The sequence below is a fragment of the Diceros bicornis genome, chromosome 12, assembly GCF_020826845.1.
Source record: "Diceros bicornis minor isolate mBicDic1 chromosome 12, mDicBic1.mat.cur, whole genome shotgun sequence".
Taxonomy (NCBI): Eukaryota; Metazoa; Chordata; class Mammalia; order Perissodactyla; family Rhinocerotidae; genus Diceros; species Diceros bicornis.
The window spans coordinates 56,351,293-56,376,451 of NC_080751.1; the positions used below are offsets into that span (position 1 = coordinate 56,351,293).

The 25,159-nt window shown below is 37.2% G+C and overlaps 1 protein-coding gene across 1 annotated transcript in view; it reads right to left on the minus strand.

Moving 5' to 3' along the window:
• Positions 1-2,086: 2,086 nt before the first annotated feature.
• The window catches only part of SELENOI (selenoprotein I), a 43,536-nt gene continuing 20,463 nt past the window's right edge, over positions 2,087-25,159 (minus strand). Inside the window, exons 4-10 of the mRNA XM_058551629.1 lie at positions 24,900-24,974; positions 21,005-21,267; positions 19,936-20,044; positions 10,563-10,611; positions 8,981-9,161; positions 7,361-7,543; positions 2,087-5,332 (exon numbers count right to left, since the gene is read on the minus strand). Coding sequence (XP_058407612.1) covers positions 5,234-5,332; positions 7,361-7,543; positions 8,981-9,161; positions 10,563-10,611; positions 19,936-20,044; positions 21,005-21,267; positions 24,900-24,974 — 959 coding nt within the window. The 3' untranslated portion in view covers positions 2,087-5,233. The remainder of the gene's footprint in view (positions 5,333-7,360; positions 7,544-8,980; positions 9,162-10,562; positions 10,612-19,935; positions 20,045-21,004; positions 21,268-24,899; positions 24,975-25,159) is intronic.

Here is a 25,159-nt window from a genome sequence, read left to right on the forward strand (position 1 = left end):
CTGTGCAGAAGCTTTTTAGTTTGATGTAGTCCCATTTGTTTATTTTTTCTATTGTTTCTCTTGCCCGGTCAGACATGGTGCTTGAAAATATGTTGCTAAGACCGATGTTGAAGAGTGTACTGCCTATGTTTTCTTCTAGAAGTTTCATGTCTTCCACTCAAGTCTTTAATCCATTTTGAGTTAATTTTTGTGTATGGTGTAAGGTAATGGTCTATTTTCATTTTTTTGCATGTGGCTGTCCAGTTTCCCAACACCATTTGTAGAAGAGACTTTCCTTTCTTGTATGTTCTTGGCTCCTTTGTCGAAAATTAGCTGTCCATAGATGTGTGGGTTTATTTCTAGGCCCTCGATTCTATTCCATTGATCTGTGTGTCTGTTTTTGTGCCAGTACCATGCTGTTTTGGTTACTATAGCTTTGTAGTATATTTTGAAATCAGGGAGTGTGATACCTCCAGCTTTGTTCTTTTTTCTCAGGATTCCTTTAGCTATTTGGGGTCTTTTGTTGTTCCATATAAATTTTAGGATTCTTTGTTCTATTTCTGTGAAAAATGTTGTTGGGATTTTGGTAGGGGTTGCATTGAATCTATAGATTGATTTAGGAAGTATGGACATCTTAACTATGTTAATTCTGCCAATTCAAGAGCACGGAATACCTTTCCATCTCTTTGTGTCTTCTTCAATTTCTTTCAACAATGTTTTATAGTTTTCAGTGTACAGATCTTTCACCTCTTTGGTTAAGTTTATTCCTAGGTATTTTATTCTTTTTGTTGCAATTGTAAATGGGATTGTATTCTTAATTTCTCTTTCTGCTACTTCGTTGTTAGTGTATAGAAACTCAACTGATTTTTGTATGTTGATTTTGTATCCTGCAACTTTACCATATTCGTTTATTACTTCTAAAAGTTTTTTGGTGGATTCTTGAGGGTTTTCCATATATAAAATCATGTCATCTGCAAATAGTGAGAGTTTCACTTCTTCCTTTCCAATGTGGATCCCTTTTATTTCTTTTTCTTGCCTGATTGCTCTGGCTAGGACTTCCAATACTATGTTAAATAGGAGTGGTGAGAGTGGGCATCCTTGTCTGGTTCCTCTTCTTAGAGGGATAGCTTTCAGTTTTTCACCATTGAGGATGATAGCTGTGGGTTTCTCATATATGGCCTTTATTATGTTGAGGTACTTTCCTTCTATACCCATTTTATTCAGAGTTTTTATCATAAATGGATGCTGTATCTTGTCAAATGCTTTCTCTGCATCTATTGAGATGATCATGTGATTTTTATTCTTCATTTTATTAATGTGGTGTATCACATTGATTGATTTGCGGATGTTGAACCATCCCTGCATCCCTGGAATAAATTCCACCTGATCATGGTGTATAATCTTTTTAATATATTGTTGTATGCCATTTGCTAGTATTTTGTTGAGGATTTTGGCATCAATGTTCATCAGTGATATTGGCCTGTAATTTTCTTTTTTTGTGTTGTCCTTGTCTGGTTTTGGTATCAGGGTAATGTCAGCTTTGTAGAATGAGTTAGGGAGCTTCCCCCCATCCTCAATTTTTTGGAAGAGTTTGAGAAGGATAGGTATTCAGTCTTCTTTGAATGTTTGGTGGAATGCACCAGGGAAGCCGTCGGGTCCTGGACTTTTATTTTTGGGGAGGTTTTTGATACTGTTTCGATCTCCTTACTGCTGATTGGTCTATTCAAATTCTCTATTTCTTCTTGATCCAGTTTTCGAAGGTTGTATGATTCTAAGAATTTATCCATTTCTTCCTGATTGTCCAATTTGTTGGCATATAGCTTTTCATAGTATTCTCTTATAATCTTTTGTATTTCTGAGGTGTCCATTGCAATTTCTTCTCTTTCATTTCTGATTTTACTTATTTGTGCCTTCTCGCTTTTTTTCTTGGTGAGTCTAGCTAAAGGTTTGTCAATTTTGTTTATCTTTTCTAAGAACCAGCTCTTGGTTTTATTAATTTTTTTCTATTGTTTTTTTAGTCTCTATTTCATTTATTTCTGCTCTGATTTTTATTATTTCCCTTCTTCTACTGATTTTGGGCTTTGTTTGTTCTTCTTTTTCCAGTTCCTTTAGGTGCATTGTTAGATTGTTTATTGGAGATTTTTCTTGTTTGTTGAGATAGGCCTGTATTGCTATAAACTTCCCTCTTAGAACCACTTTTGCTGTATCCCATAAATTCTGGCATGTCGTATTTTCATTTTCACTTGTCTCCAAGTATTTTTTGATTTCTCCTTTGATTTCTTCATTGACCCATTCGTTGTTCAGTAGCATTTTGTTTAATCCCCACATATTTGAGGCTTTTCTGATTTTCTTCCTATAGTTGATTTCTAGTTTCATACCATTGTGGTCAGAAAAGATGCTTGGTATTATTTCAGTCTTCTTAAATTTATGGAGCCTTGTTTTGTGCCCTAATATGTGATCAACCCTGGAGAATGTTCCATGTCCATTTGAAAAGAACGTGTATTTTTCGGTTTTTGGATGGAATGTTCTGTACACAACTACTAGGTCCATCTGTTCTAGTGTGTCATTTAAGGCCAGTGTTTCCTTATTGATCTTCTGTTTGGATGATCTATCCATTGGTGTAAGTGGAGTGTTAAAGTCCCCTACTATTATTGTGTTACTGTCTATTTCTCTTTTTATGTCTGTTAATAATTGCTTTAGATATTTAGGTGCTCCTGCATTGGGTGCATGGATATTTACAAGTGTTATATCCTCTTGTTGGATTGTTCCCTTATCATTACGTAGTGCCCTTCTTTGTCTCTTTTTACAGTTTTTGTTTTAAAGTCTATTTTGTCTGATATGAGTACTGCTACCCCAGCTTTCTCTTCATTGCCATTAGCATGGAGTATCTTTTTCCATCCCTTTACTTTCAGTTTGTGAGTGTCTTTAGGTCTGAAGTGTGTCTCTTGTATGCAGCATATATATGGGTCTTGTTTTTTTATCCAGTCAGCCACCCTATGCCTTTTAATTGGAGCATTTAGTCCATTGACGTTTAAAGTAGCTATTGACAAGTATGTACTTACTGCCATTTTTTAACTTTTTTTTCTTGGTGTTTTAGTAGTTCTTCTCTGTTCCTTTCTTCTTCTCTTGCTCTCTTCCCTTGTGGTTTGATGGCTTTCTTTAGTATTACGTTTGGGTCCCTTTCTCTTATTTTTTTGTGTACGTATTATAGGTTTCTGGTTTGTGATTACCATAGGGTTCATCTATAGTAACCTACATATATAGCAGTCCATATTAAGTTGATAGTCTCTTTAGTCTGACCTCTGTCTGAAAGCTCTACTCTTTAACTCCCCTTCTCCCACATTTTATGTTTTTGATATCATATCTAACCTTTTTTTTGTGCATTTGTATCCATTACCCTCTTATCATGGAAATAGATAATTTTTCCTATTTGTGGTCTTCTCTTTTCCCCTTAAATAAGTCCCTTTATCATTTCTTGTAGTACTGGTTTCTTGGTGACAAACTCCTTCAATGTTTGCTTGTCTGGGAAACTTTTTCTCTCTCCTTCCATTCTGAATGATAACCTTGCTGGGTAGAGTATTCTTGGCTGTAGGTTTTTTCCTTTTGGCACTTTAAATGTATCATGCCACTCTCTTCTAGCCTGTAAGGTTTCTGCTGAGAAGTCAGCTGATAGCCTTATGGAGTTTCCTTTGTAGAATTTACAAATTTAAAAATCAAAATATCAATTACACAGTTATTTTTACAAAGCAGCAGACTGAAATTCAAGAAAGGAATATACTATAATTAAATTTAACAATGGTCACATTCATAGATAAATAATGGTTATGAATTTAATTGCATATCAACACAGTGGTGCCTATTTTATCCAAGTGCAATCTATCCAAAAAAAAGGGTTTAAGATACACTCTTCATTCGAGCACAAACTTCATTCTGTGAAAAATAAAAGAAAATCAGCAAGTAAATTTCACCACCACCAAACTAAAGGGAGACAAAGTCAAAAAGAAAAAGAAGAAAATATCCACATTTGTGAAAAGCTGTCATCTATAAAACAACCACATTAAAATCAAAGGGATTTTTATGTTTGTCAGCAAACCTCAAAAATTACTCCAAGTCATATTAAAGGGTGTACGTACTCAGTAAGGCATATATATCAAACATTTTCTTCAAGTGGGGAAGTGGGCAAGCTGGGTGAGAGAGAATTTCTCTCTACTTCTTTATCCTGTATGAAATAAAAAACACAGCACTGTCTTCTCCAAAAAAAGAGAGAGAGGGAAAATGAGAGGAAGGAAGGAAGGAAGGAAGGAAGAACAAATTGAATCAGAAAACTAATTTCGTAATGAGGTTCACAGTAGTAATTTCATAGTGAGGTTCATAAGATTTCTAACTCCAAAGTAAATTTCTCTTATAAGGAAGTTTATCTGCATTCCTCACAAGTAATTATCCTAAGACTGGGACTGTCACATGCATTCATATAATCATAGTTCACAGGCACCAAATCTCAGCAACTTGTAGCTAAGAGAAAAAAACGCCACATTTCAACAATGAACCATGCCAATGGGTGGAGCTACAATTACAATCATACTAAGTCTCAACAGAGTATTTTTCTTAAAAAAAATTAAACCATTCATCAAGATCTGTTCCATAACAAAGAGAGCCGGAATACTAGAGAATCTAAATATATATATTAGCTCTCTTAGCATGTGAGGACAAAAGGCATTTCCAGGGGAAAGAGAAACCAGTATTTGGCAACTGTGTATTGTTCTGCAGTCATTTGGCATCTCTTGCGGACAGTGACTTGCTCTTATCTTTTCCCTATATTAGATTTGGGCTACTGATAGCTTCCACAGTTAAAGACCTACTACTAAATATCAAATATGAAAACATATTATGGTTTTCTGAATGTTACCAGTGCTCTTAAACCAATTTTGGGGTTTTAAACATAAAAACATAGCTTCTTGAACTCTGTATAAACCAAAACATTCTCGACTCATGAAGCTAAAATCACTAGGAACATTTTGCTGGTCTAAGGTACATTATGCTTAACCAAAATGTTACCCGGTTTTATGAAAATAAAATAAAATAAGCTGGGAATTAGCAGGTCCAAAATTCCACAAGTTCAGATCATACGTATCATTCCTGCTGTCCAAGCACCACACACACCAAGTTCCCGTGTCTGTTAAGCAGATCAGTTTAGTTCAATGGTGATGGATGAAATATTTACAAGCATCTTATTGACAGTACTTCTTTCTGTAGATTACGAGCCGATCTCCTTTTCTTCCATTCCCAGTCAATCCGAGTTTGGTTTCCTCAATGAGAAGGGGTAAATCTGAAAATGGCTGCTCAGCTGCTTCACCTGCAAGGCAGGGACAAACGCACACCTAATTAACCTAATTATTTTTTAAAGCACATAGAATTCACCCTCTGGAGACAACGAATTACTGATAAGGCAAAAATCATCAGAAATAATGAAGAGGATTTTCTGGACTAGGATAGCTATAGAGCTAGACGGCTACGTAAGAGTACTAGAACTACCCTGGGAGAGTTACGACTTAAACCTCAGTTTGCCTAACTTCAAAACCAAGTCTTTCCAGACCCTCCAGACCACACAGATTCACATCCAAAACTACTGAAAAAGTATAGGGTTGGCTGACTTGTAATATCTAGTAGATCAAAAATTCACATATACAGCTAAGACCCAACATTCAGCTTCTTATAACTTTTCTAAGTAATCATTCCTAATCCTGATGAAACAGTTATATAAAACTAGATCTGTAAATCTGGGGAGGTTCAAACCATATGGATGAGGGTATCCCTAGTGGGTAGGCAAGAGCTTGGTTATGTGCCAGTTAGCAAATATTGTTTATTTGATACTTCTTATTTCTATTCTTATTCTTATCATCTATATTTCAATAGTTCAAGAGAGTGTTTTGTGTGGCTTAGCAAGTTTTACCTTCTGGTCGGAAGCTGCAGAACTGAGAAGAGACCAAAAAACAGACAAAAAAAGATATTCCTGGAATTTTTTTCAGTTAGCTTGTATTTATTTTCCAGATTTTTAACAGTGAAAATGTACTGCTTTTGTAATTTAAAGAAAAATGTGTTTTGGTTTGGTTTGGTGTATGTATGGTTTTCTAAAGACATGCTTCTGAATGGTTATAATAAATTAAACTAATTATGAAAGACATTGGCAACTGTGTTCTAATTCATGCATATCACTGATGAAATATCAGGATAAAGGCCTAAGAGTGTTGATATAAAGTATACAATGTTAAATTTCCACAAATAAAAACAAACGATTACGACTTCCTGTCAAAATTCATAGACTTGTCATGCTTCTTTTTCGTCTATTTTGTTCCAACAAACGTGGGCTACTTTAGGGAGAAACACTAAGGGATGAAACCTAAGTTTAGCAACACATGCAAGGTATAAAGTTGTTATCAAGCGTGACAGGTCCCCTCATTTTAAAAATACATACGACAATACAGAAGAAAAGACATTTTCTTTCTCAAACTGATTCACAGCAGGGTTCCCTTCAAAACAAGTATACCAAATAGTATTTTATGAGCCATAAAAATGTGAATACCCTTTTACATAACCCCATTGCTATGAAATTCTCCTCAGAAAATAAAGCAAATGAAAGAAAATATTATTCCAGATTGTTCACTCCAACTTTATTTACAATGGTGAAAATCTGGAAACAACTTAAATGATTACAATAACTGGGTCATGATTAAATAAACTGGGTAATTATTAGGTAATCTCCTTGATGGAATATTGTATAGCAATTAAAAATCATAATTATGAGACCATGCTAAAATATGTAAAATAATTAGAAAAGAATGTTAAATTATTAGGAAAAAGAGAATAAACTGTATGGTTCTGATTTTCATTTTATTACACTTATCTTACTCTCTTTGTTCTGAAATTAGACTCTTATTTTAGAAGAGAATATTAAGGTTTGAAAAATACTTCTTAAATCCATTCTCTTCTGTATTTCCTCTTATAAAAATGCCCCTAAAGCTAAAGAAGCAAGTATAGAAATAGATTATCAACAAATGGGATTATTTGGTAGCATATAATTAAAAGCACAAAAGAGTTTACAATTCTATTCACCAAGAAAATGGTTTACATTTTTACCCACTTAAAAAGAAGAACTAATTCCTCATAATTATTATCCAGCTTTTAAATTATTTGTAGTTACCATAAAATATTCATTAGAGAAACAACATCTGAAATTACACACTTGAACATTACCCAAAATTTAGAGAATATCCCCAAATTCTTCCAGCTACTATAATAAGAAACTTTCTTTTGAAATTTTCCCTCGCCTCCTTTCCACTATTATAAGAACCAAATGGAACCAACGTTGCTCCAGATTACTCACCACTCGGACTCCATAATGGATGTGGGCCAGAGTGAAAGCAGTTGTTAATGTATACAGGAGAAGGGTCTCAGTGTAAGAGGCTACTCCTAAGTTTACCACCACGACAACCAAGAAGAGAGGAACCAGCAGCCAATTCAAAGTTGGGCACCGAGTACTGCTCATTTGACAAACAATCAGCTGACACTTGAAGATAGTAAAAAAAAAAAAAAATGAATGAAAATTTAATTAGCAAAGCACTTCCAAAACTAGTCACTCCAACATTGAAAAAGCATTCAAGTACTTGAGCCAATACATTCACATTACATTATTAAGTTCAGATAGTTCTCAACTGCTCAGGAGCCCAACTGAACCTCTGTCCTCACCTCCAAACCTATGGACCCTCACAGTGTTTGTAGGAAGAGGCTGGAAGATAATTTAGTAAGGATGCTATAGAAGGCACTCTTCCATTGGTAACAGTTTGGATAAAAGAAATTTCTCCCAATTTTAAGATTCTATGATATCTGGAAAAAAACTTCAAAACGCCTCCCACAGCCTCATACAACAAAATTTCTTCATGATGGTAAGGAGACACTACCTCAAATTCAGTCATATTACCATATTAACAGCTAAAAACTCCGTTGGTTCCCTTTTCTTTCAACATCTTACTCAAATTTAGGTTTATTCTTTGAGAGATACTTTTTATACAATGCATTAATGTTTTCAGATCTTTTAACCCTGTGAAATCAGAAGAACTCTGGATATTAAACACATTACAGACATGGAAACATAAGCTCAGTGGCTAAGTTACAAAATAAAAACGTATTAAGGACCTGGCGTTAGCTAGAGCACAGGCTTCCTGGCTGGCAGGGTCTTTTCTCAACTCCTTCTGACCTCTCCTTCCTATCTGCTCTCTTGCTGGGCCATAGCAGAGAAAGGGATTGTTAAAATTATTCTGTATTTATTACAAAGTTTTTTATTCCATGTTCTTAATCTAAAAATCAGTTGATTTAAAAAATGTGTGAGTTGTGCTATGTGTGTTTGTGTGTGTATGTGTTTTCGCTCTCTCAAACACCCCTTTCAGGGGCCGGCCCAGTGGCACAGTGGTTAAGTTTGCAAGCTCCACTTTGGCAGCTCGAGTTCGCAGGTCCTGACCCCAGGCGCGGACCTGAGCACTGCTTATCGAGCCATGCTGTGGCAGGCATCCCACATATAAAGTAGAGGAAGATGGGCACAGATGTTAGCCCAGGGCCAATCTTCCTCAGCAAAAAAAACCCCTTTCAAGCTCCCTAAACTAATGATTGGATCTGCAGCCATTTCAACTACACGGTTAATATTTAGAGTCTGAAGGGAATTATTCTATGACTTCTTCAGCAGGCAACCAAAACAAAAAATTTAAGTGTGTCATGGTTCCAAAATAATACCGCAGTCTCCAAATCCTATTGGTTTCAAAAGGAAAAACAAAATAGCATGTTTCAGCATGTTCTGACTTAGAGGTTATTAATCATTTTTTTAAATTTTTGATGTAAAATATCTTTAAATTAAAATCTGCTTATTCTAATACTATATAAGGTTTCTCAAATTATCAAATTCTGTCATATATTTCTTATACATATTATAGTTTTTAAAAGAACAAAATCTTACTGTGATATTGGCAAAGGCTGTTCCAACCATAAAGTAGAATACTCTAGGATGTATCTCTAAAATAGCTGAAGGTGACTGGAGGATCCATACTGTAGACAAAATGAATAGCAAACATGGAGAAAAGAAGGGAACCATAGCTTCATAGACTGAAGTGTGTTTCAAGGTGTTATTTTTATAGCTTCTGCAAAAAAAAATCAAGTAATACAAAGAACATTACTACATATAAACCTTAACATTGTACTTGTATTTTGTAGTTTTCGAAGTACTTTTACACTTATTCTCTTATTTTATACTGACAATAATCCCATGGCATAGGTAGAACCAACATTATTAACCCCATTTTACAGCCAGGTCAAGTGAGGATGTCAGAATTTAAATTTACATAACTTGCTACCAAGTGGCAGGGCCAGGACTAGAACGGAAGTCTTCTGACCCCTAGTCCCATTTTTTCCCCTGGAATGTAAAGATGAATAAAGCTTGGTCTTTGTTCTATGAGATTATATTCTAATAGGGAAAATAAAATGAACACAAAACAATACCAGAAGAGCACCTCATAGTGCTACTATGATACAAAGTGATAAAGTGATACTGAACCGAAACTGCCCATAGCATACCTTAGGTCTCTAGGCACATAGGCGGTACTCCAGTATATGTCTGCTCATCTGAACAGGGCCCAAATTCTAGTCCTGGTTCTGCCACTGATTACACGACCTTGGGCAAGAAATTGCCCAGTCAGGACCTCATCTTTACAAGATAAAGAGGATATAACTCAAATAATCTCTAAGGCCTTCAGAGCTTTTAATTTTATGGTTTCTGTGAAGGACTGCCATAAAAAGGGAAGGTTCATAGAGCTTGGCTTGACATGGATAGGATTCTGTAAGACAGATCTGAGAGCTGAAGGATGAAGTGGGAAGTACAAGAAAGTGTTTCAAGTAAAGGAAACAGTAGTAGAGGAAGGAGTGGGAGCAAAATTATTGAGGGGAGAAAGCAAAATATATTGCGGTCACAGAAGTAAATTCAGGGTGGCTGAGCAAAGGTGGAGAAGTACACACACAGATCAGAGAAATGAAACTTCACCTGGGCAACTCCCCTCCCTAGCGCCTACCCCACTCCTCAGGCAGGAATTTCTATGCAGTGCTATTTGAGAAGAGTCAGCATAGGTCCAGGGTTTGGTCCTAAACTACACAAGTTCAGAAATTTTATTTTATGACCATGCTAACTAAACCTACACATATCAATTTATAAAAACTTATAATTTATAAAAAGAATATAAACCTATCAATATTCAAGAGGAACATACTCCCTCCTGATTCAGTCACAAAAAATTACAAACTAGAAGACTGTTTGGTAAGCCCAAAACCATGACAAAAGAACTTGTAGTTTTGTGCTATTGTTGAATTGACTACACAAGCCACCACAGATACCGTAAATTATCCTAACCTCAATCTAAATTCAAAATACGGATTTCACGACTTTTGCAAAATGTCTAGATTCCGAAAGAAAAATAGATCCTAAAATTCATCTAAATAACAACTTCTAAGGATTTTCATATTTCTTGCCCAATTAAAAACAAAATACTTACCTGAAAAAGTTTAATAAACTCATTGGAAGAGTCACACATAATGCACAACCTAAAGGGAAGAATATTTAAATTATCATGACTTACTATTCAAGAGAGATTTTTATAATAATTGAATACACACAAAATACATAATATTTTTAGATCTAATAATTTTCAGGTTTAGGTTTACTTCTGTAATGAAATTAAATACATTTCTGAACAACATTTACCACTGGAAGAAGGGCAGTACAGTTTGGTTATTCAGAGCAGAGACTCAAAGAGCCAGACTGGGCTTGAATCTCAGTTGTGCCACCAACAGATTATATGACTTCAGGCAAACTGACCTTTCAGTGCCTCAGTTTCCTCTTTTATAAAACAGATAATAGTAGTATCACCATCCACAGGGTTTTGAGAATTAAACAAGTTATTACATGTAAAGATACCTGGAACAGCACCTGGTACATAGTAAATAAATTGCACAATAAGTGTGAATTATTAGAAGAAAGGATGATGAATGGATCCTGCTGCTTCCCATTTACACTTTTTTACCTCCCCAGCATTCTTAACTTCTCCCCCTACCCCTATCCATACACCAGTTCTTTCCCCTCAAACCTAAAAACAAGGATGGCCTTCCCAAGAAACCCAACCATTGCTTCTGCTGCCCCCACTATCTACTATCTTACTCTACTCTTTCCTATCACTCACGGAACTCTTCTGTTGCCTTCAATTCCTCAACACTCTTTTACTCATTCTGCCTCCCCTCTGCAGAAACAGTACTCTTGCAATTTACCAGGCTCTCCTAATGATCAAATTCAATATCCTTTCTTCATTCCTGACTTCTCAGTAAAATGACTCATTGACTATCCTTGTATTTCTTTCCTCCCTTTGCCTTTGTGATTCCATTCTCCCCATGTTCCTGCTAGCCATCCAACCATTACATTTGGTGTCCTTAATGAGCAACTCTATCTCCTGCATATTCTTAACTGGGCAGTCAACTGTGTTTCTACTCTCCCTCAGAGAATCTCCTCTGACAGCTTTAACTAAAAGCTTCCTGCAGATAACTCCAAGTCTAGTTCTGTACTCTTGAGCAAATAAATCTCCCTAAGCTTCAGATTCCACATCCTTGTACAACGAGGATAGGTTAAATGATTTTTCTAGTGTCCCTTGCATCTTTAAAATTCTCTGATTCTATGATCTACAGAGATGTAAATTCCTGATCTTTCTCTCTTTCAAACTCCAAATCAACACATGTGGCAAGTTTCTGGACACTTCATTTGGATATTTCACTGTCACTCAACACATTAGCCCTAGTTTGTTCACTTTGGACTCCCGGTGATTTTACTTGGCTTGGCGGGGGGGTCAATGCAGCTATGACCTTAAGGATCAAAGACAGAAAGGCATTCCTTCAAAACAATTCCTAAGACATTTTGCTAAAAACAGATGAAAAGACACTGGAAATCCCATCTCAAAAGACGAGTTACTCAGCTACTTCTAAGCCCAACTAGAACAAAGTTCCCCACATTAGAAATCTTAGAGGAAAAGGAAGGAGAAGATAAGCTGATGTCCTCAGAAATTTTTAGCAGCCTACCCATATCAAGCTGGTAAACTCTGGGAGGGAGGCAGGGCTAAATGAATTAACCCAGAATCATTTGTAGCTCTGAGGTGCTGGAAATAAGCTGAAAGAAACTTGCAAAGGATTTGCTACCAAGAGTATATTTAGTTTTAAACATCTGAAATAGCTTTATCTTAAGTATAGTAAGCATGTAGAAGCCTGGGCTCTGTATAAGTTGCCGAAGATAAACACTGCATCTTCTATTTCTTCTCTAAATAGCATTTAATGTACTTTTTGTAAAGAGTACCTAATTGTTAATTTAAATATTTATCTATTAAACTTTATATAAGGGCCGGCCCGGTGGCGCAAGCGGTTAAGCGCGTGCGCTCGCTGTGGTGGCCCAGGGTTCGCTGGTTCAGATGCCGGGCACACACCGACGCACTGCTTGGCAAGCCATGCTGTGGCGGCGTCCCATATAAAGTGGAAGAAGACGGGCACGGATGTTAGCCCAGGGCCAGTCTTCCTCAGCAAAAAAAAAGAGGAGGATTGGCAGATGTTAGCACAGGGCTGATCTCCTCACAAAAATAAATAAATAAATAGTAAACTTTATATAATAATAGCGATAGAACCCACACGTATGTAGACCTGCTTTTCGTACTGCCAGAGGAAAGCCCAGATGACTTCACACAGGAAATATAACATAAAAAAATTAGAGCAGGGCCGGCGCGTGGCTTAGCGGTTAAGTGCACGCGCTCCGCTGCTGGCGGCCCGGGTTTGGATCCCGGGCGCGCACCGACACACCACTTCTCCGGCCATGCTGAGGCCGCGTCCCACATACAGCAACTAGAAAGATGTGCAACTATGACAGAAAACTATCTACTGGGGCTTTGGGGGAAAAATAAATAAATAAAATTACAAAAAAAAAAAAAAATTAGAGTAGAATTTATACAAAAGGATTGACTTGGATAAGATAAACACCAAGGATGACATGGTCTCGAAAAATATTTTGGTTCTTCACATTTCTGGGCTTATTTATTTATTTTATTTTTGTGTGTGTGTGAGGAAGATTAGCCCTGAGCTAACATCCGTTGCCAATTCTCCTCTTTTTGCTGGGGAAGATTGGCCCTGGGCTGACATCCGTGGCCACCTTCCTCTACTTTACATGGGAAGCCGCCACAGCATGGCTTGATAAGCAGTGCGTAGGTCTGTGCCCAGGATCTGAACCTGCAAACCCCAGGCTGCCAAAGTGGAGCGCGTGAACTTAACCGCTATGCCACCGGGCCAGTCCCCTAAGGCTTATTTATTAAAAGAGAACTTCAATTAAAACCACCAAGACAAAAAGTACTTAAAGGAAAGTAAAAACAAAGGGGAAATTGTCATTTATATCAAAACAAAGGATTAATATACCTAATATATGAAGAGCTTCTAAAAATAAAGGAAATGGTTAACAATCCTACAGCAAAAATTGGCTAGAGATATAAAGAATATACAGAAAAAAGAAATACAAATGGCTCTCAAACACTAGAAAAGTCCATTCACAATAAGAGAAATGCAGATTAAAACTATACAGATATATCATTTCTTACCTACGAGATTGGCAAAAATCCAAAAGTTTGACAATATTCTATATTGGTAAAACTGTAAATAAACAAGCAGTTTTCATACACGGCTGGTGGGAATTCAAAATCATACAACCCATATAGAAGGGAATATGAAAATATTTAGTGAAATTGCATACACATGTCCTTTACTAGCAATTCTATTTCTAGAGATCTCCTCCAAAAATACCCTGGCAAAAATATGAAAGACATATATATGTACAAGACTCTTCATTGCAGCAATTTGTATAACAGCAAAAGACTGGAAATAACCCAAATGTCCACCAGTAGGACGCTGGTTGAATAAATTAAGGTACATCCACACAATGAAGAACCAGGCAGCTGTAAGAAAGAATGAGGAAGATCCTTATACACCTCTATGCAGTGATCTCCAGGATATACTACTAAGGGGGAAAAAAAGCAAGTGCAGTAATACATAGTATGCTACCATTAATCTATGAAAGGGAGGATAAAACCACGCACACACACACCTACTCATATTAAGAAAGAAACAATGAAAAGCTAAACCAAAAAATTAAAAACTAAGAGAGGGAAGAGACGATTAGGGTAGTAACAGAAGTTAGACTTCTTTGAATATACCTAGTTTTATATATAGATTTGACTTTGTAATCCTGTGACTATGTTACATAATTATAAAGGAAAAATAAATTTTAAAAGAAGAAGTAATTCCTAAAAATCAAAAGTAAAATGAAACAAACTTAAATGTACCTATCCACAGTTGGTGGTATAACCACAGAGTAGTGACTTTAAAATATATTTACCATGAGGCTGGCCTGGTGGCGTAGTGGTTAAGTTCGTGTGCTCTGCTTTGGCTGCCCAGGGTTCGCAGGTTCGGATTCTGGGCATGGACCTACGCACTGCTTATCAAGCCATGCTGTGGTGGCATCCCACATATAAAGTAGAGGAAGATGGGCACAGATGTTAGCCCAGGGCCAATCTTCCTCAGCAAAAAGAGGAGGATTGGCAACAGATGTTAGCTCAGGGCTAATATTCCTCACCAAAAAAAAAAAAAAAAATTATACGTATATATACATTAACCTGACTGGGCATCTCTAGTGGGATAAGCCAAAAGGACAAATGGAACTGCAAAAACAATTTTCAGTAATCAAATTGTTGTTGATTTTGGTACTATGTTCTGAGACTTGTGGAATAAAGCAAATAATTATTTTGTGTTGTTGAAAACAAAGACTTTTGGGGCTGGCCCCGTGGCGTAGCAGTTAAGTGCACGCGCTCCGCTGCTGGCGGCCCGGGTTCGGATCCCAGGTGCGCACCGAAGCACCGCTTGTCAGGCCATGCTGTGGCAGCGTCCCATATAAAGTAGAGGAAGATGGGCACAGATGTTAGCTCAGGGACAGTCTCTCTCAGCAAAAAGAGGAGGATTGGCATGGATGTTAGCTCAGGGCTGATCTTCTTCACAAAAAAAAAAAAAGAAAACAAAGACTTTTGTCAGAGTTTAAAGGAGGTACGAATGTAAGATCAATGAAGTTAAGTAAAAACTCTGATTCATCATATTTTATTTGGACTTATCAGTATGAATTTATGAGGTATTTTATATATAAAAAAAACTTTATTCCCCTAGCTATCCACTGAATGGATTCCTAAGCAACGATCAACAATGTCTGTTAATACCATTAGGTGAAGAGCTGATGCAAAACTTAGTAACAGATGAAAGAGACATATAATACCTCAATCCTCTGATCACTATTAACATCACATAAAGAGAGATAACTAGATATTGTGTGCCTCCTAATGTGATGCAATAGGAAGTATCATTACCTAGTAAGTATTGTTGCCATGAAAAAATCAAAACTTGTACCTAACAGAATCTATACATCTAACAGTTTATAAGAAAAACAAGAGGCAGAGGAACATGTTAAACGACACAATGAGAATGCAATCAGCAAAATGCAATCAGCAAAATGCAGAATGCCAGGGTTCCATAGGCCAAATGACTCACTTTCTTCAAAACAAAAATTGCAAAGAAAAAAAGGGTAAACTTACATAGATTAAGAGAGACATAAAAGACCTATCAACCAAATGCAATGTAGAGGCCCTAGTTGGTGGCTGTACAAACACATCAATTATAACAGGACATTTGAGACAATTAATGGAAATCTGAACACTGACTAGATATTTGATGATATTAAGAAATTATTGTTCATTTATTTGGTGTGGTAATAGTAGTGTAATTACGTTTTTAAAAAAGGAATCCATATCATTCAGAAATACATAAATACAATGAGGTATTTATGCATGAAATGAAATGATGTCTGGAATTTGCTTCAAAATAGCCCAAAGGGAGGAGAATGTTTGATAACGGTGGCATAAAGAAGTAGGGCAATTCCTCTCATAAATAATTATTAAAAACCAGACAAAAAAATATTAAAAACAACTACTTGAAGGCACTAGAAAACAATCAAAGGCGGGCAGAAACTTGAGAAGCATTTACACTTGAAACGTTGAGGAGCAACTCCCAGTTTGAGGCTTCCTTGCCTGCCTCCTGTCCCAGCCTAGATGGTGGAAAGCCACAGCCTTCCTTACCAGCTTGAAGAGGCAGATAACAGAATTTAGAGCAGCAGAGAAACTGGAAATCTAAAGGGGGAGGGGGAGATTTTAGAAGAGAGAGAGAGATGTAGTAGGGCTGAGATTCAAAATCTAAGTATAAACTCTACCCAAATCCCTGGCTGGCTGCTAAACTAAGCAGGCAAACAGGAGACCCCAGGAAGCATAATGAAAAAGAAGGCAAAAACTAGAGGAGGCACTGTCTTTGAAAGACAGGGGTGTTCTTGGTGAGATCTGTGCGTCTGCTGTGACTTTCATTAAGGGCATTTCTAATCAGCACTCAGCTTGGGCTGCAGGAGGCAGAAGCCTTACTGGCTTGAGATGGCAGAAGCCAGAACACAGGTGCTGGCAGAGCAACTGAAGATTTAGGAGGGGAAACCCCAGAAAAAAGGAAACCAGAGAGGATGAACACCAAAATCTCGGTATCAGCTTTGCCCAAATCTTTGGCCAACCACTAAACTACACAGACACAAGGGAGATCCCCAAGGGACCAGACTAAAAAAGTAGCAGCCAAAAGCTGAAAATAGCTGAACAGACATCAGCTACTGCACACCATGAGAGAGAGAGATTTCTCGGTCTGAGTCCAAACAAGTTAAATGCCTATTAGAACAAAAACAAAAACCCTCAGGGGAAAAAAAAAAACAGATTCAAAGTCTCTATAAGTATTATTTCCAATATCTGGTTTTCAACAACAACAAAAAAATTGCTGGATATGCAAAGAAATAGAAAAAAAGCAGCCAACAGAAACTAACTCTAAGTGGGCCGAGACGTTGGATTTGGTAGACAGATTTTAAAGCAGCCATTTTAAATATGTTCAAAGAACTACAGGAAAATACGGTGATAATGAATAAACAAATAGGAAATCTCGAGAGAAATGGCAAGTATAAAAAGAACCAAATGGAAATTCTACAGCTGAAAAGTAAAATAATGTAAATCACAGGTTCCATGAAAGATTCACTAGATGGACTCAACAGCCGATTGGAGTTAGCAGAAGAAAAAAAGCAGTGAACTTAAAGAAAGTTAGATTAATAGAAATTATCTACTACAAAGAATAAAGATGGGCCGGCCCCGTGGCTTGGTGGTTAACTGTGCGCGCTCCGATGCTGGCGGCCCGGGTTCGGATCCCGGGCGCGCACCAAGGCACCACTTCTCCGTCCATCCTGAGGCTGAGTCCCACATATAGCAACTAGAAGAATGTGCAGCTATGACATACGACTATCTACTGGGGCTTTGGGGGAAAAAATAAATAAATAAAATCTTTAAAAAAAAAAAAAAAGAATAAAGAGATTAAAGAAAAATTAATAAAGCCTCATAAAATTACCTGTAGGACAATATCAAGTGAAGCAGTCTAACATACATGTAAGAGGAGTCCCAGAAGGAAAGGAGAGAAAGAGACAGGAAAAATATCTGAAGAAATAAACTGGCTGAAAACTTCCCACATTTAGTCAAAAAAAATTAACTTACAGATCCAACAAGCTCAACAAACACCAACAAGGACAAACACAAAGAAAATCACACCTAGGTACATCATAGTCAAACTTCTGAAAGCCAAAGATAAAGAGAGAATCTTGAAAGGAACAAGAGAAAAACGACACATCACACACAGGGTGACAATGATATACGAGCTGACTCAGAAACAATGAATACGAGAGGACGTTAGAATGACATATTCAAAGTGCTAAAAAATAAAGGCAAAATCAAGACACTTTCACAAAAAATGAGAGAATACATCTACCAGGCCTGCACTACTAGAAATGCTAAAGAAAGTCCCTCAGACTTCTGAGAAAGAACATCATATGGTAAGTCAGATATATCGAAAGGAATTAAGTGCAGCAGAAATGGTAAATACGCAATTAAGTATAAAAGACTATATGTTATAAAATAACCCAGGAGTTAGAGGGTAGTGGTACATTTGAAACAAAGTTGGCATTGGTATTGAAAACTGTTGAAGCTGTGTGATGGGGTACATAGGCATTTATTACATAAAAATAGAAAGACAAGAAAGAATATAGATGTTTAAATTTTTTCATAATAAAAAGAGAAAAAAATGAGAGGGGGACTCCTGCTTTCTATCTTGGCAGCCAGTCTGTTATACCCAAAGAAGGCAACCTTCCATAATGGCAAACAGGAGCCACTCCACTTCCTACCAACCTTTTATCATCCCTTGCCTCATCTTGAGGCTCTAGTCTACCCCAGCCACTCCAACACCAGCACCATCAATTTTACCAGCAGAAATTAACTAGCTTAGGTCCTAAGGCCCTTCCGTCTATTTGTATCTGCTCAAATCTAGTACAGTCACGCACTGCTGAACAACGGGGATACTTCTGAGAAATGTGTTGTTAGGTGATTTCATCATTAGGTGAACATTGTAGAGGGTACTTACACAAACCTATAGCCTACTACACACCTAGGCTATATGGTACTAATCTTTTGGGACCACCACCATATATGCAGTCCAATGTTGACCGAAACCTTGTAATGTGGCACATGACCGTATTGGAAAAGCTGCTTTATATACCTATACAGAAACATGTGGGCTTTTATTTCAGAAGGAAAAATTCAGATAAACTTATAAACTACAAAGAAAATTATGTGCCTATTCAAGTACCCACTTAACATTCAAAAATATATCTCATATATCAGAGGATTCCACCTTACCTTTAAATTTAACATTTAAATGTAAAATGCAGCAAATCTGCCATAGGACAAACTGCTTAAATCAAAAGATTCACTACATGGTGGGAGATGAAAAATAGCTTGCCTTTTCAAGGTAAAGAAATCAGTTTATACAGGTACCCCAAAATGAACATTCAGTGGAGTACAACAGAGTTCCTAAAATATCTGCAGTCCAGAGCCACAGAAAAAGGCCTAAAGCACTCCTTTTCTGAAAGCCACTGCCTAATGCACCATCTTCTCAGCTGTTTGTAAGCCTTACCCAATCCCCATTCTACTGCCAAGGTTCACCAACAGAAAGAAAGAGGGTTATTTTTTAGATAAGGGAACAGAGCAACAGCCAACAAGTATGTTTTTTCCACTTCTACAAAGGTCCTTAGTGCCACTCCTGGTGCCCCAAAATAACAAGCTAGATTCCTTTTCCTCTTTGCCTCTTTCCATAGAAAACCTCCCCCCCCCCACTCAGTCATCCTGTAGATATCTCCTTTGACTAAAATCAAAAGGGAAACATTACCATGATCAAAGGCTTTACCTAGCATTCAGCGGCATGAGGAAGGTATCTGAGAGGAACAGAGGCTCAATTTTTGGAGTGGATGTAGTATAAAGTAATCTCTATGTTTCACCTGTTCTATGTCCTACAAACTAATAATCTTCAATCTTGAGATAAGTACGAAATCTATACCAAATGTCCACATACATGTGGATCCTCTGATACAGTCTAGATGAATCTGAATAGTTAGTTTACAAGGTTTGTGTAATCTATTTTGGTATTTCCTTCTGATTAGAAATAGCTTGGTGTTGAACAAAAAAACAAAACAAAGAAACTTTATTTTCCTTAATGGTTCGGTTGAAACCCTACAGGGCTGTAGAGTTGTTCTGCTTGTTGGAGGGCGTGGGGGAGAGGGAAGGGTGCTGTTGCTTGTTATAATCAAACACTAGTTTTGATAACAAGGTGATGTTAAAATAGGCTTCAACATGAACTTCTTACCAATAATCATTGCAGTGAATAGGTCTCTATATAAGAAATTAAACAGGAAAGGTTCATACCAGGCCTCAACTCCCACAATCGCAGTCACTATGTAGACAAAAGAAATAGTCTGAAAGGAAAATGCAGACAAAAGCATACAGAGGCATTAACAGCTGGAAAGATCAGGGAGTCAATAACGCTTTATGCAGCATAAGTCTAGTAAACAATTTTAGTAAAAGCAAGAAGTATGCTTAAATTTGATACCTGGCAAGTCTTCTTGCCTTTAAAATATATTTTTTCAGCCAACAATGCCATAAAATAACTAACTTCTAGACAATGCTAGCAACTGGCCCTCATTTGGAACACTTTAAGGCACCTCATAAACTGGTTAAGCCTTAAGATGATCCAGTTTGCCCACCTAATCACTTTCTTCAAACACACTCCAACTTCTGATTCTTTACTAGAGCCTTAGGTGCAAATGGGCGAAATAGCAACACAAAAAGCTGGGATTCAAAGGCAGGGAGAGTTAATAGCAAGCCTACTAAGTAAGAGAAAACAAATCTCTCTACTCATTGAAAAGTTGGCAATGAAGACAAAAAGCCAACAATTTAACTATATGCGCACATCTTTCTTTACAAAATCAACAGTTCAAATGAATGTTTATTAACATTAAGAAACTATTCATTTTTTGGTGTAATAATGGCATTGTCATTATGCTTTTTAAAAAGAGCTCTTACCATTTAGAAATATATATATAGTACAATATTTATCGCGTAATGTCAGGAATTTCCTTTAAAATAATTGGGAGGGGGGCGAGGAAGGGTATACATGAAACTAGACTGGCCACGTGTTAACTGCTGAAGCTAAGTGATAGGTACGTAAGGGTTCATTATACTATTCTCTCTAGATTTGTATACGTTTGAAATTTTCCATAAATAAGTAAAAATAATATAAAATAAAAAGGCAACTTTTTAAAAAGCACATATAAGCTCTAAGCAAAAAAAGCATAAGGGCAACAAAGAAGAAATCACAAAAACTTCCCAAAAAATTCATGGCAATGTTGAAAATTTAAGGCAGAACACATACTTACCACCTGGCTAATGTCATATCCCCATGGCAGGAAAAGAATCCCTGTGTTATACTTTTCCCAGTGAGACAGGATGAAAGAAAACAAAACTACCCATAGCAGGAGATAAAGAACAAACACACTGACACCAGATGGTCCTCGTCCAAAGATGGAATACACAGTGACAACAAAGTAAACACATGACCAACTATCCAGGCCATGGTCAAAAAGCTCCCCTAAAGGGGTGCTGGAATTGGTTCTACGGGCTTGCTTTCCATCCACACCATCTGCAACAAAAAGACAGGACCACAGGAAAAGGTCAGTATCTGTAACAGTACAGAGAAAGTCTCTAATAAACTGGAGAAAAACAAAACAAAACAAATCAGCATATCATAGGAATGTTAATTAACTAAAGTATAGCTACCAGCCAGTACTATTAAGTCGTACAATACAAAGATTCAAGAAGTAAAATCCCTAGTTTCTCTAAGTTTAATCTGAAAATTAAAATATGTTATATTACACTGAATCGTGTCAATTTTAGATCTGAGGAAGAAGTATTCTAATTGGACTCTGAATTCCTCCAAATCTACCTAACAACTGAGTTGTTCCACTAGACATAAATTCTCAAGACTTATGATATAAATCATGAATAATGAATATGATATGAATAACGAATATTCATTATAATTTCTCTAACCACTCCTGCTCTAGGATTCAAAAGCACTCTGTACGTCAGTCATACTGTTTGACATTAGTCACTTCTTTACAGCCTCCACAATTTTAAGTGCCTTCAGAAAAGGCTTTGCACATAGTAGGTGTTCACGAAATGTAAGAATTACATTTATTGAAACTGTGCAGTATGCTAGTCTTGATGTTGTGAAGATTATAAGAATCTTAGAATAAACTAAGTTTGTGCCCTCAGAGTGTTTACGGTTGAAAAAGGAGACAAAACATGACAATTAAAGATATGGTGTATCACAAACCATAGAAGAGCACAGAAAAGGGATGGGTTGTCTTCAGACTAAGACAATCTAGAACGGCTTTCCAGACAAGGTGCAATCTGAGTGTGGACATAAAGACCGAGTTGGGTTTCAGTAGGTAAGAGATAAAGGAGTATGCCATTTCAAGAGGAGGGAGTGCTACCAGCAAAAACACCCTGTTGGAAAACCACATGTGTGTTCAGAGAATGCCAAGTAGTTTATTTTAACCAGAAGCTAGTATGTAAAGAAGACAGTATAAAGAGGCTAGAAGGGAGCTTTGAGCCAGTTTAAAAGTTTCAGGGAGTACGAGGAGCTACTAACAGTGTCTGAGGAGGGAACTGACAAGAGTGAAAGCAACGAGGTGCTTCAGGAATACTCACCTGACATGAGTGGGAACGACAGTCTGGAGAGAGGAACACGAATGGACAGGCCTAAACTGAGATGGAATGCAGTGGGAGTGAAAAGCTGGAGGCAGGTGAGATATTAGGAAAGTAAAAACGACAATGCAGCAAAAAAGAGAGGTGAAGCCAAAGGACAAGAAGACCATCTTCAAAATTTTCTGTCTGGATAACTAAGAGAGTAGTACTGTTAACAGAAACAAGGATGTCCGAAGAAAGAGCGAGACTGATAGAAAAGACGCTGAGGACAAGTTTAGATACTTAAATTGAAGTGTTGGCAGGATATCCACGTGGTAATGTCACGCAACTCAATCTAAGGGTACTTACTAGCAACTCAGAAGACAGATAAGGGCTAGATAAAAACATGGGAGTTCTCTCAAGAGTGTTAAGAATCAGGATTACCAACAGAATGAGGAGAAAGAAAGCTAAAGGTAAAGCACAGTGAAACACCTTCATTTAGGGGCAGAAACAGAGGAGCCTGGAGAGGGAGAGGAAATGGGGGTGGGGTTGGGGGGGGAGAGGAGAGGAAGGAGGGGGAGGAGGAAGAAGGGAGGGGGAGAGGGACATAGAGAGAGAGAGAAAGAATGTGAAACCTAGTTAAAAAGGAAGAAGAGTCTGAATTATAAAAATTTCTCCCCCAAACAAACAGTTTTGTTAACCAAGTGCATCAGCATTAGGCTAATTGTAAAGATTCGGATTTAAGGGATTAAAAACTCATTATAATTACTGTATTTATCTTGCTCGCCATAGTGTTATCCCCAGTGACTAGCTCAGTTTGGGGTGAAGAGGGCCTTTAAAAATATTGTGAAGAAAAATGTGCAAGGACGGATCCCAAGCTCCTGCCCAAATACTGCAGATCTCTTAAGTAGCTAAAGTAGCCCTTAAGTAGCTAAAATATTTCCTAAAAGACTTTTCTCATTATTTGCTGGCTTAATTTCCTATTTTTAGTGCAACTCCTGCACAGTAATTACAAATATTGAATTCATGACCTACACATTCATTAGGTTTCGTACATCGTCATACTGAACCCACCCCAGCTCCACAAGTCTGGGTGGGGTCTAGCTATGTTTCAGAAGGGTTTTTTTCAAGAAAGGTAATTCAGGCAAGTACCATATATTATGAAAAACCCCGTAGTAGAACCTAGAGCAGCACCCTGTGATCAAACACATTAATATTTCTGCAACAAAATGTAAGAATAGTCACACTAGTAAAATAAATAAAGATTATAAATTGCTTCACATTAGTTCAAGGCAGGTTTTTCAACAAATAGTTCATGTTAGGTCAGGATTTTTGCCAGAATTGTGGACCTGAAACAGGTAGACAGTACAGCACATCAAAAGGCTGTCATGGCGTGCTATGAAAAGTCAGAGCCCACAGGCCACCCACACATTTTCCCTATTCCTCCCGCACTCCTTGGCAACCAATCCTATTTGGTTGAATAGGAGCAGAATTTAAAAGCTGTTCACCTTTAATAACAAATGTACAAAAGCCTCTGCCTAAATATGTAACTTTTAACTAAGCTTTTCCCTAATTCTTCTAGACTTGACTCTCTTCCTTCCCCAAACTCTTGCAGTTCTGGTCATCCACCATGTCAGCATTTAGTCATGTGTCAGATCATACTGATTTTATGAGTACAAGTCATTTTATCTAAAGAGATCTAAGCAACTTTAAGTCCGGGTCTGCTATTTTACATTCATTCAAAAATTATATACTGAGTGCCTACTATGTTGTAGGCACTGTTCTAAACACTGGGTACACAGCACAGAACAAAACAAAGTACCCACCCTCAAGAAACTTACATTATAGAGCAGACAGCCAACAAACAAGTAAGTCATATGGTTTTAAGTGCCATGGAGAAAAATAAAGCAGGAGAGAATAGGAGAATGCAGGACAAGCCATGCAGATAATCCCCACAAAAAGCATTCTTGGCAGAATAGACAGTATAGCCTAGCACCGTAGACTTCCCTGACCACTTCCTCCACCAAATAAGAATTGATCACTTCCCTATTTGTTCTCCCACTGTGCTCTATTACAGCATCTCTCTCAGTATTCTGCAATTATTTGATATGTCAGTATTGTTTCCCAAACTTAAGGCAAAAATGATGTCTTATTACAGAGGTTGACAAATATTTTTTGTAAAGGGCCAGACAGTAAATAGTTCGGGCATTGTGGGCCATATGGTCTCTGTTGCAACTAACCGAGCTGTGTCTTTGTTGCAGGAAAGCAGCCATAAACAATATGGAAAGGAATGAGAATAGCTGTGTTCCAATAAAACTTGACTTACAAAAGTAGGCACGGGCCAGATTTGGCCCGCAAGTGGTAGTTTGCCAACTCCTATCTTATTCTTTGAATCCCTAGCACTGAATGACAATATATTTCATAGAGAAACTCAAAAACATATTTATAAAATTGAACAGGATATTAATAAACCCTAGCTAAAATGAATTAATTATAGCAGAAAATGTTAATTTAGTGGGTGGCTATCCTTGCTGGACAGATTCACCAGCCACTGACTAAAATTAGTATTTGCCAATTTCTTACCTAGAGTGTAGGCTATGAAGTTGAGGATGCCTACTACAATCCAAACCCAATCAGGTACGTGCTTGTGACCCGGTGCTGCAAAGGAAAGCAACTCAGATTTTAATACAGTCTAAGTACAATCATTCTCACCATTGCATACACCACCAATGAGAAATGTTTCTACTTATTAAATAGAAGTTAAAGTACTTTACAATATATTTTGAATGCAGAACTAAGTAAATATTAAAATATATCAGTGAACTCTGACAAAACCAAAGAAG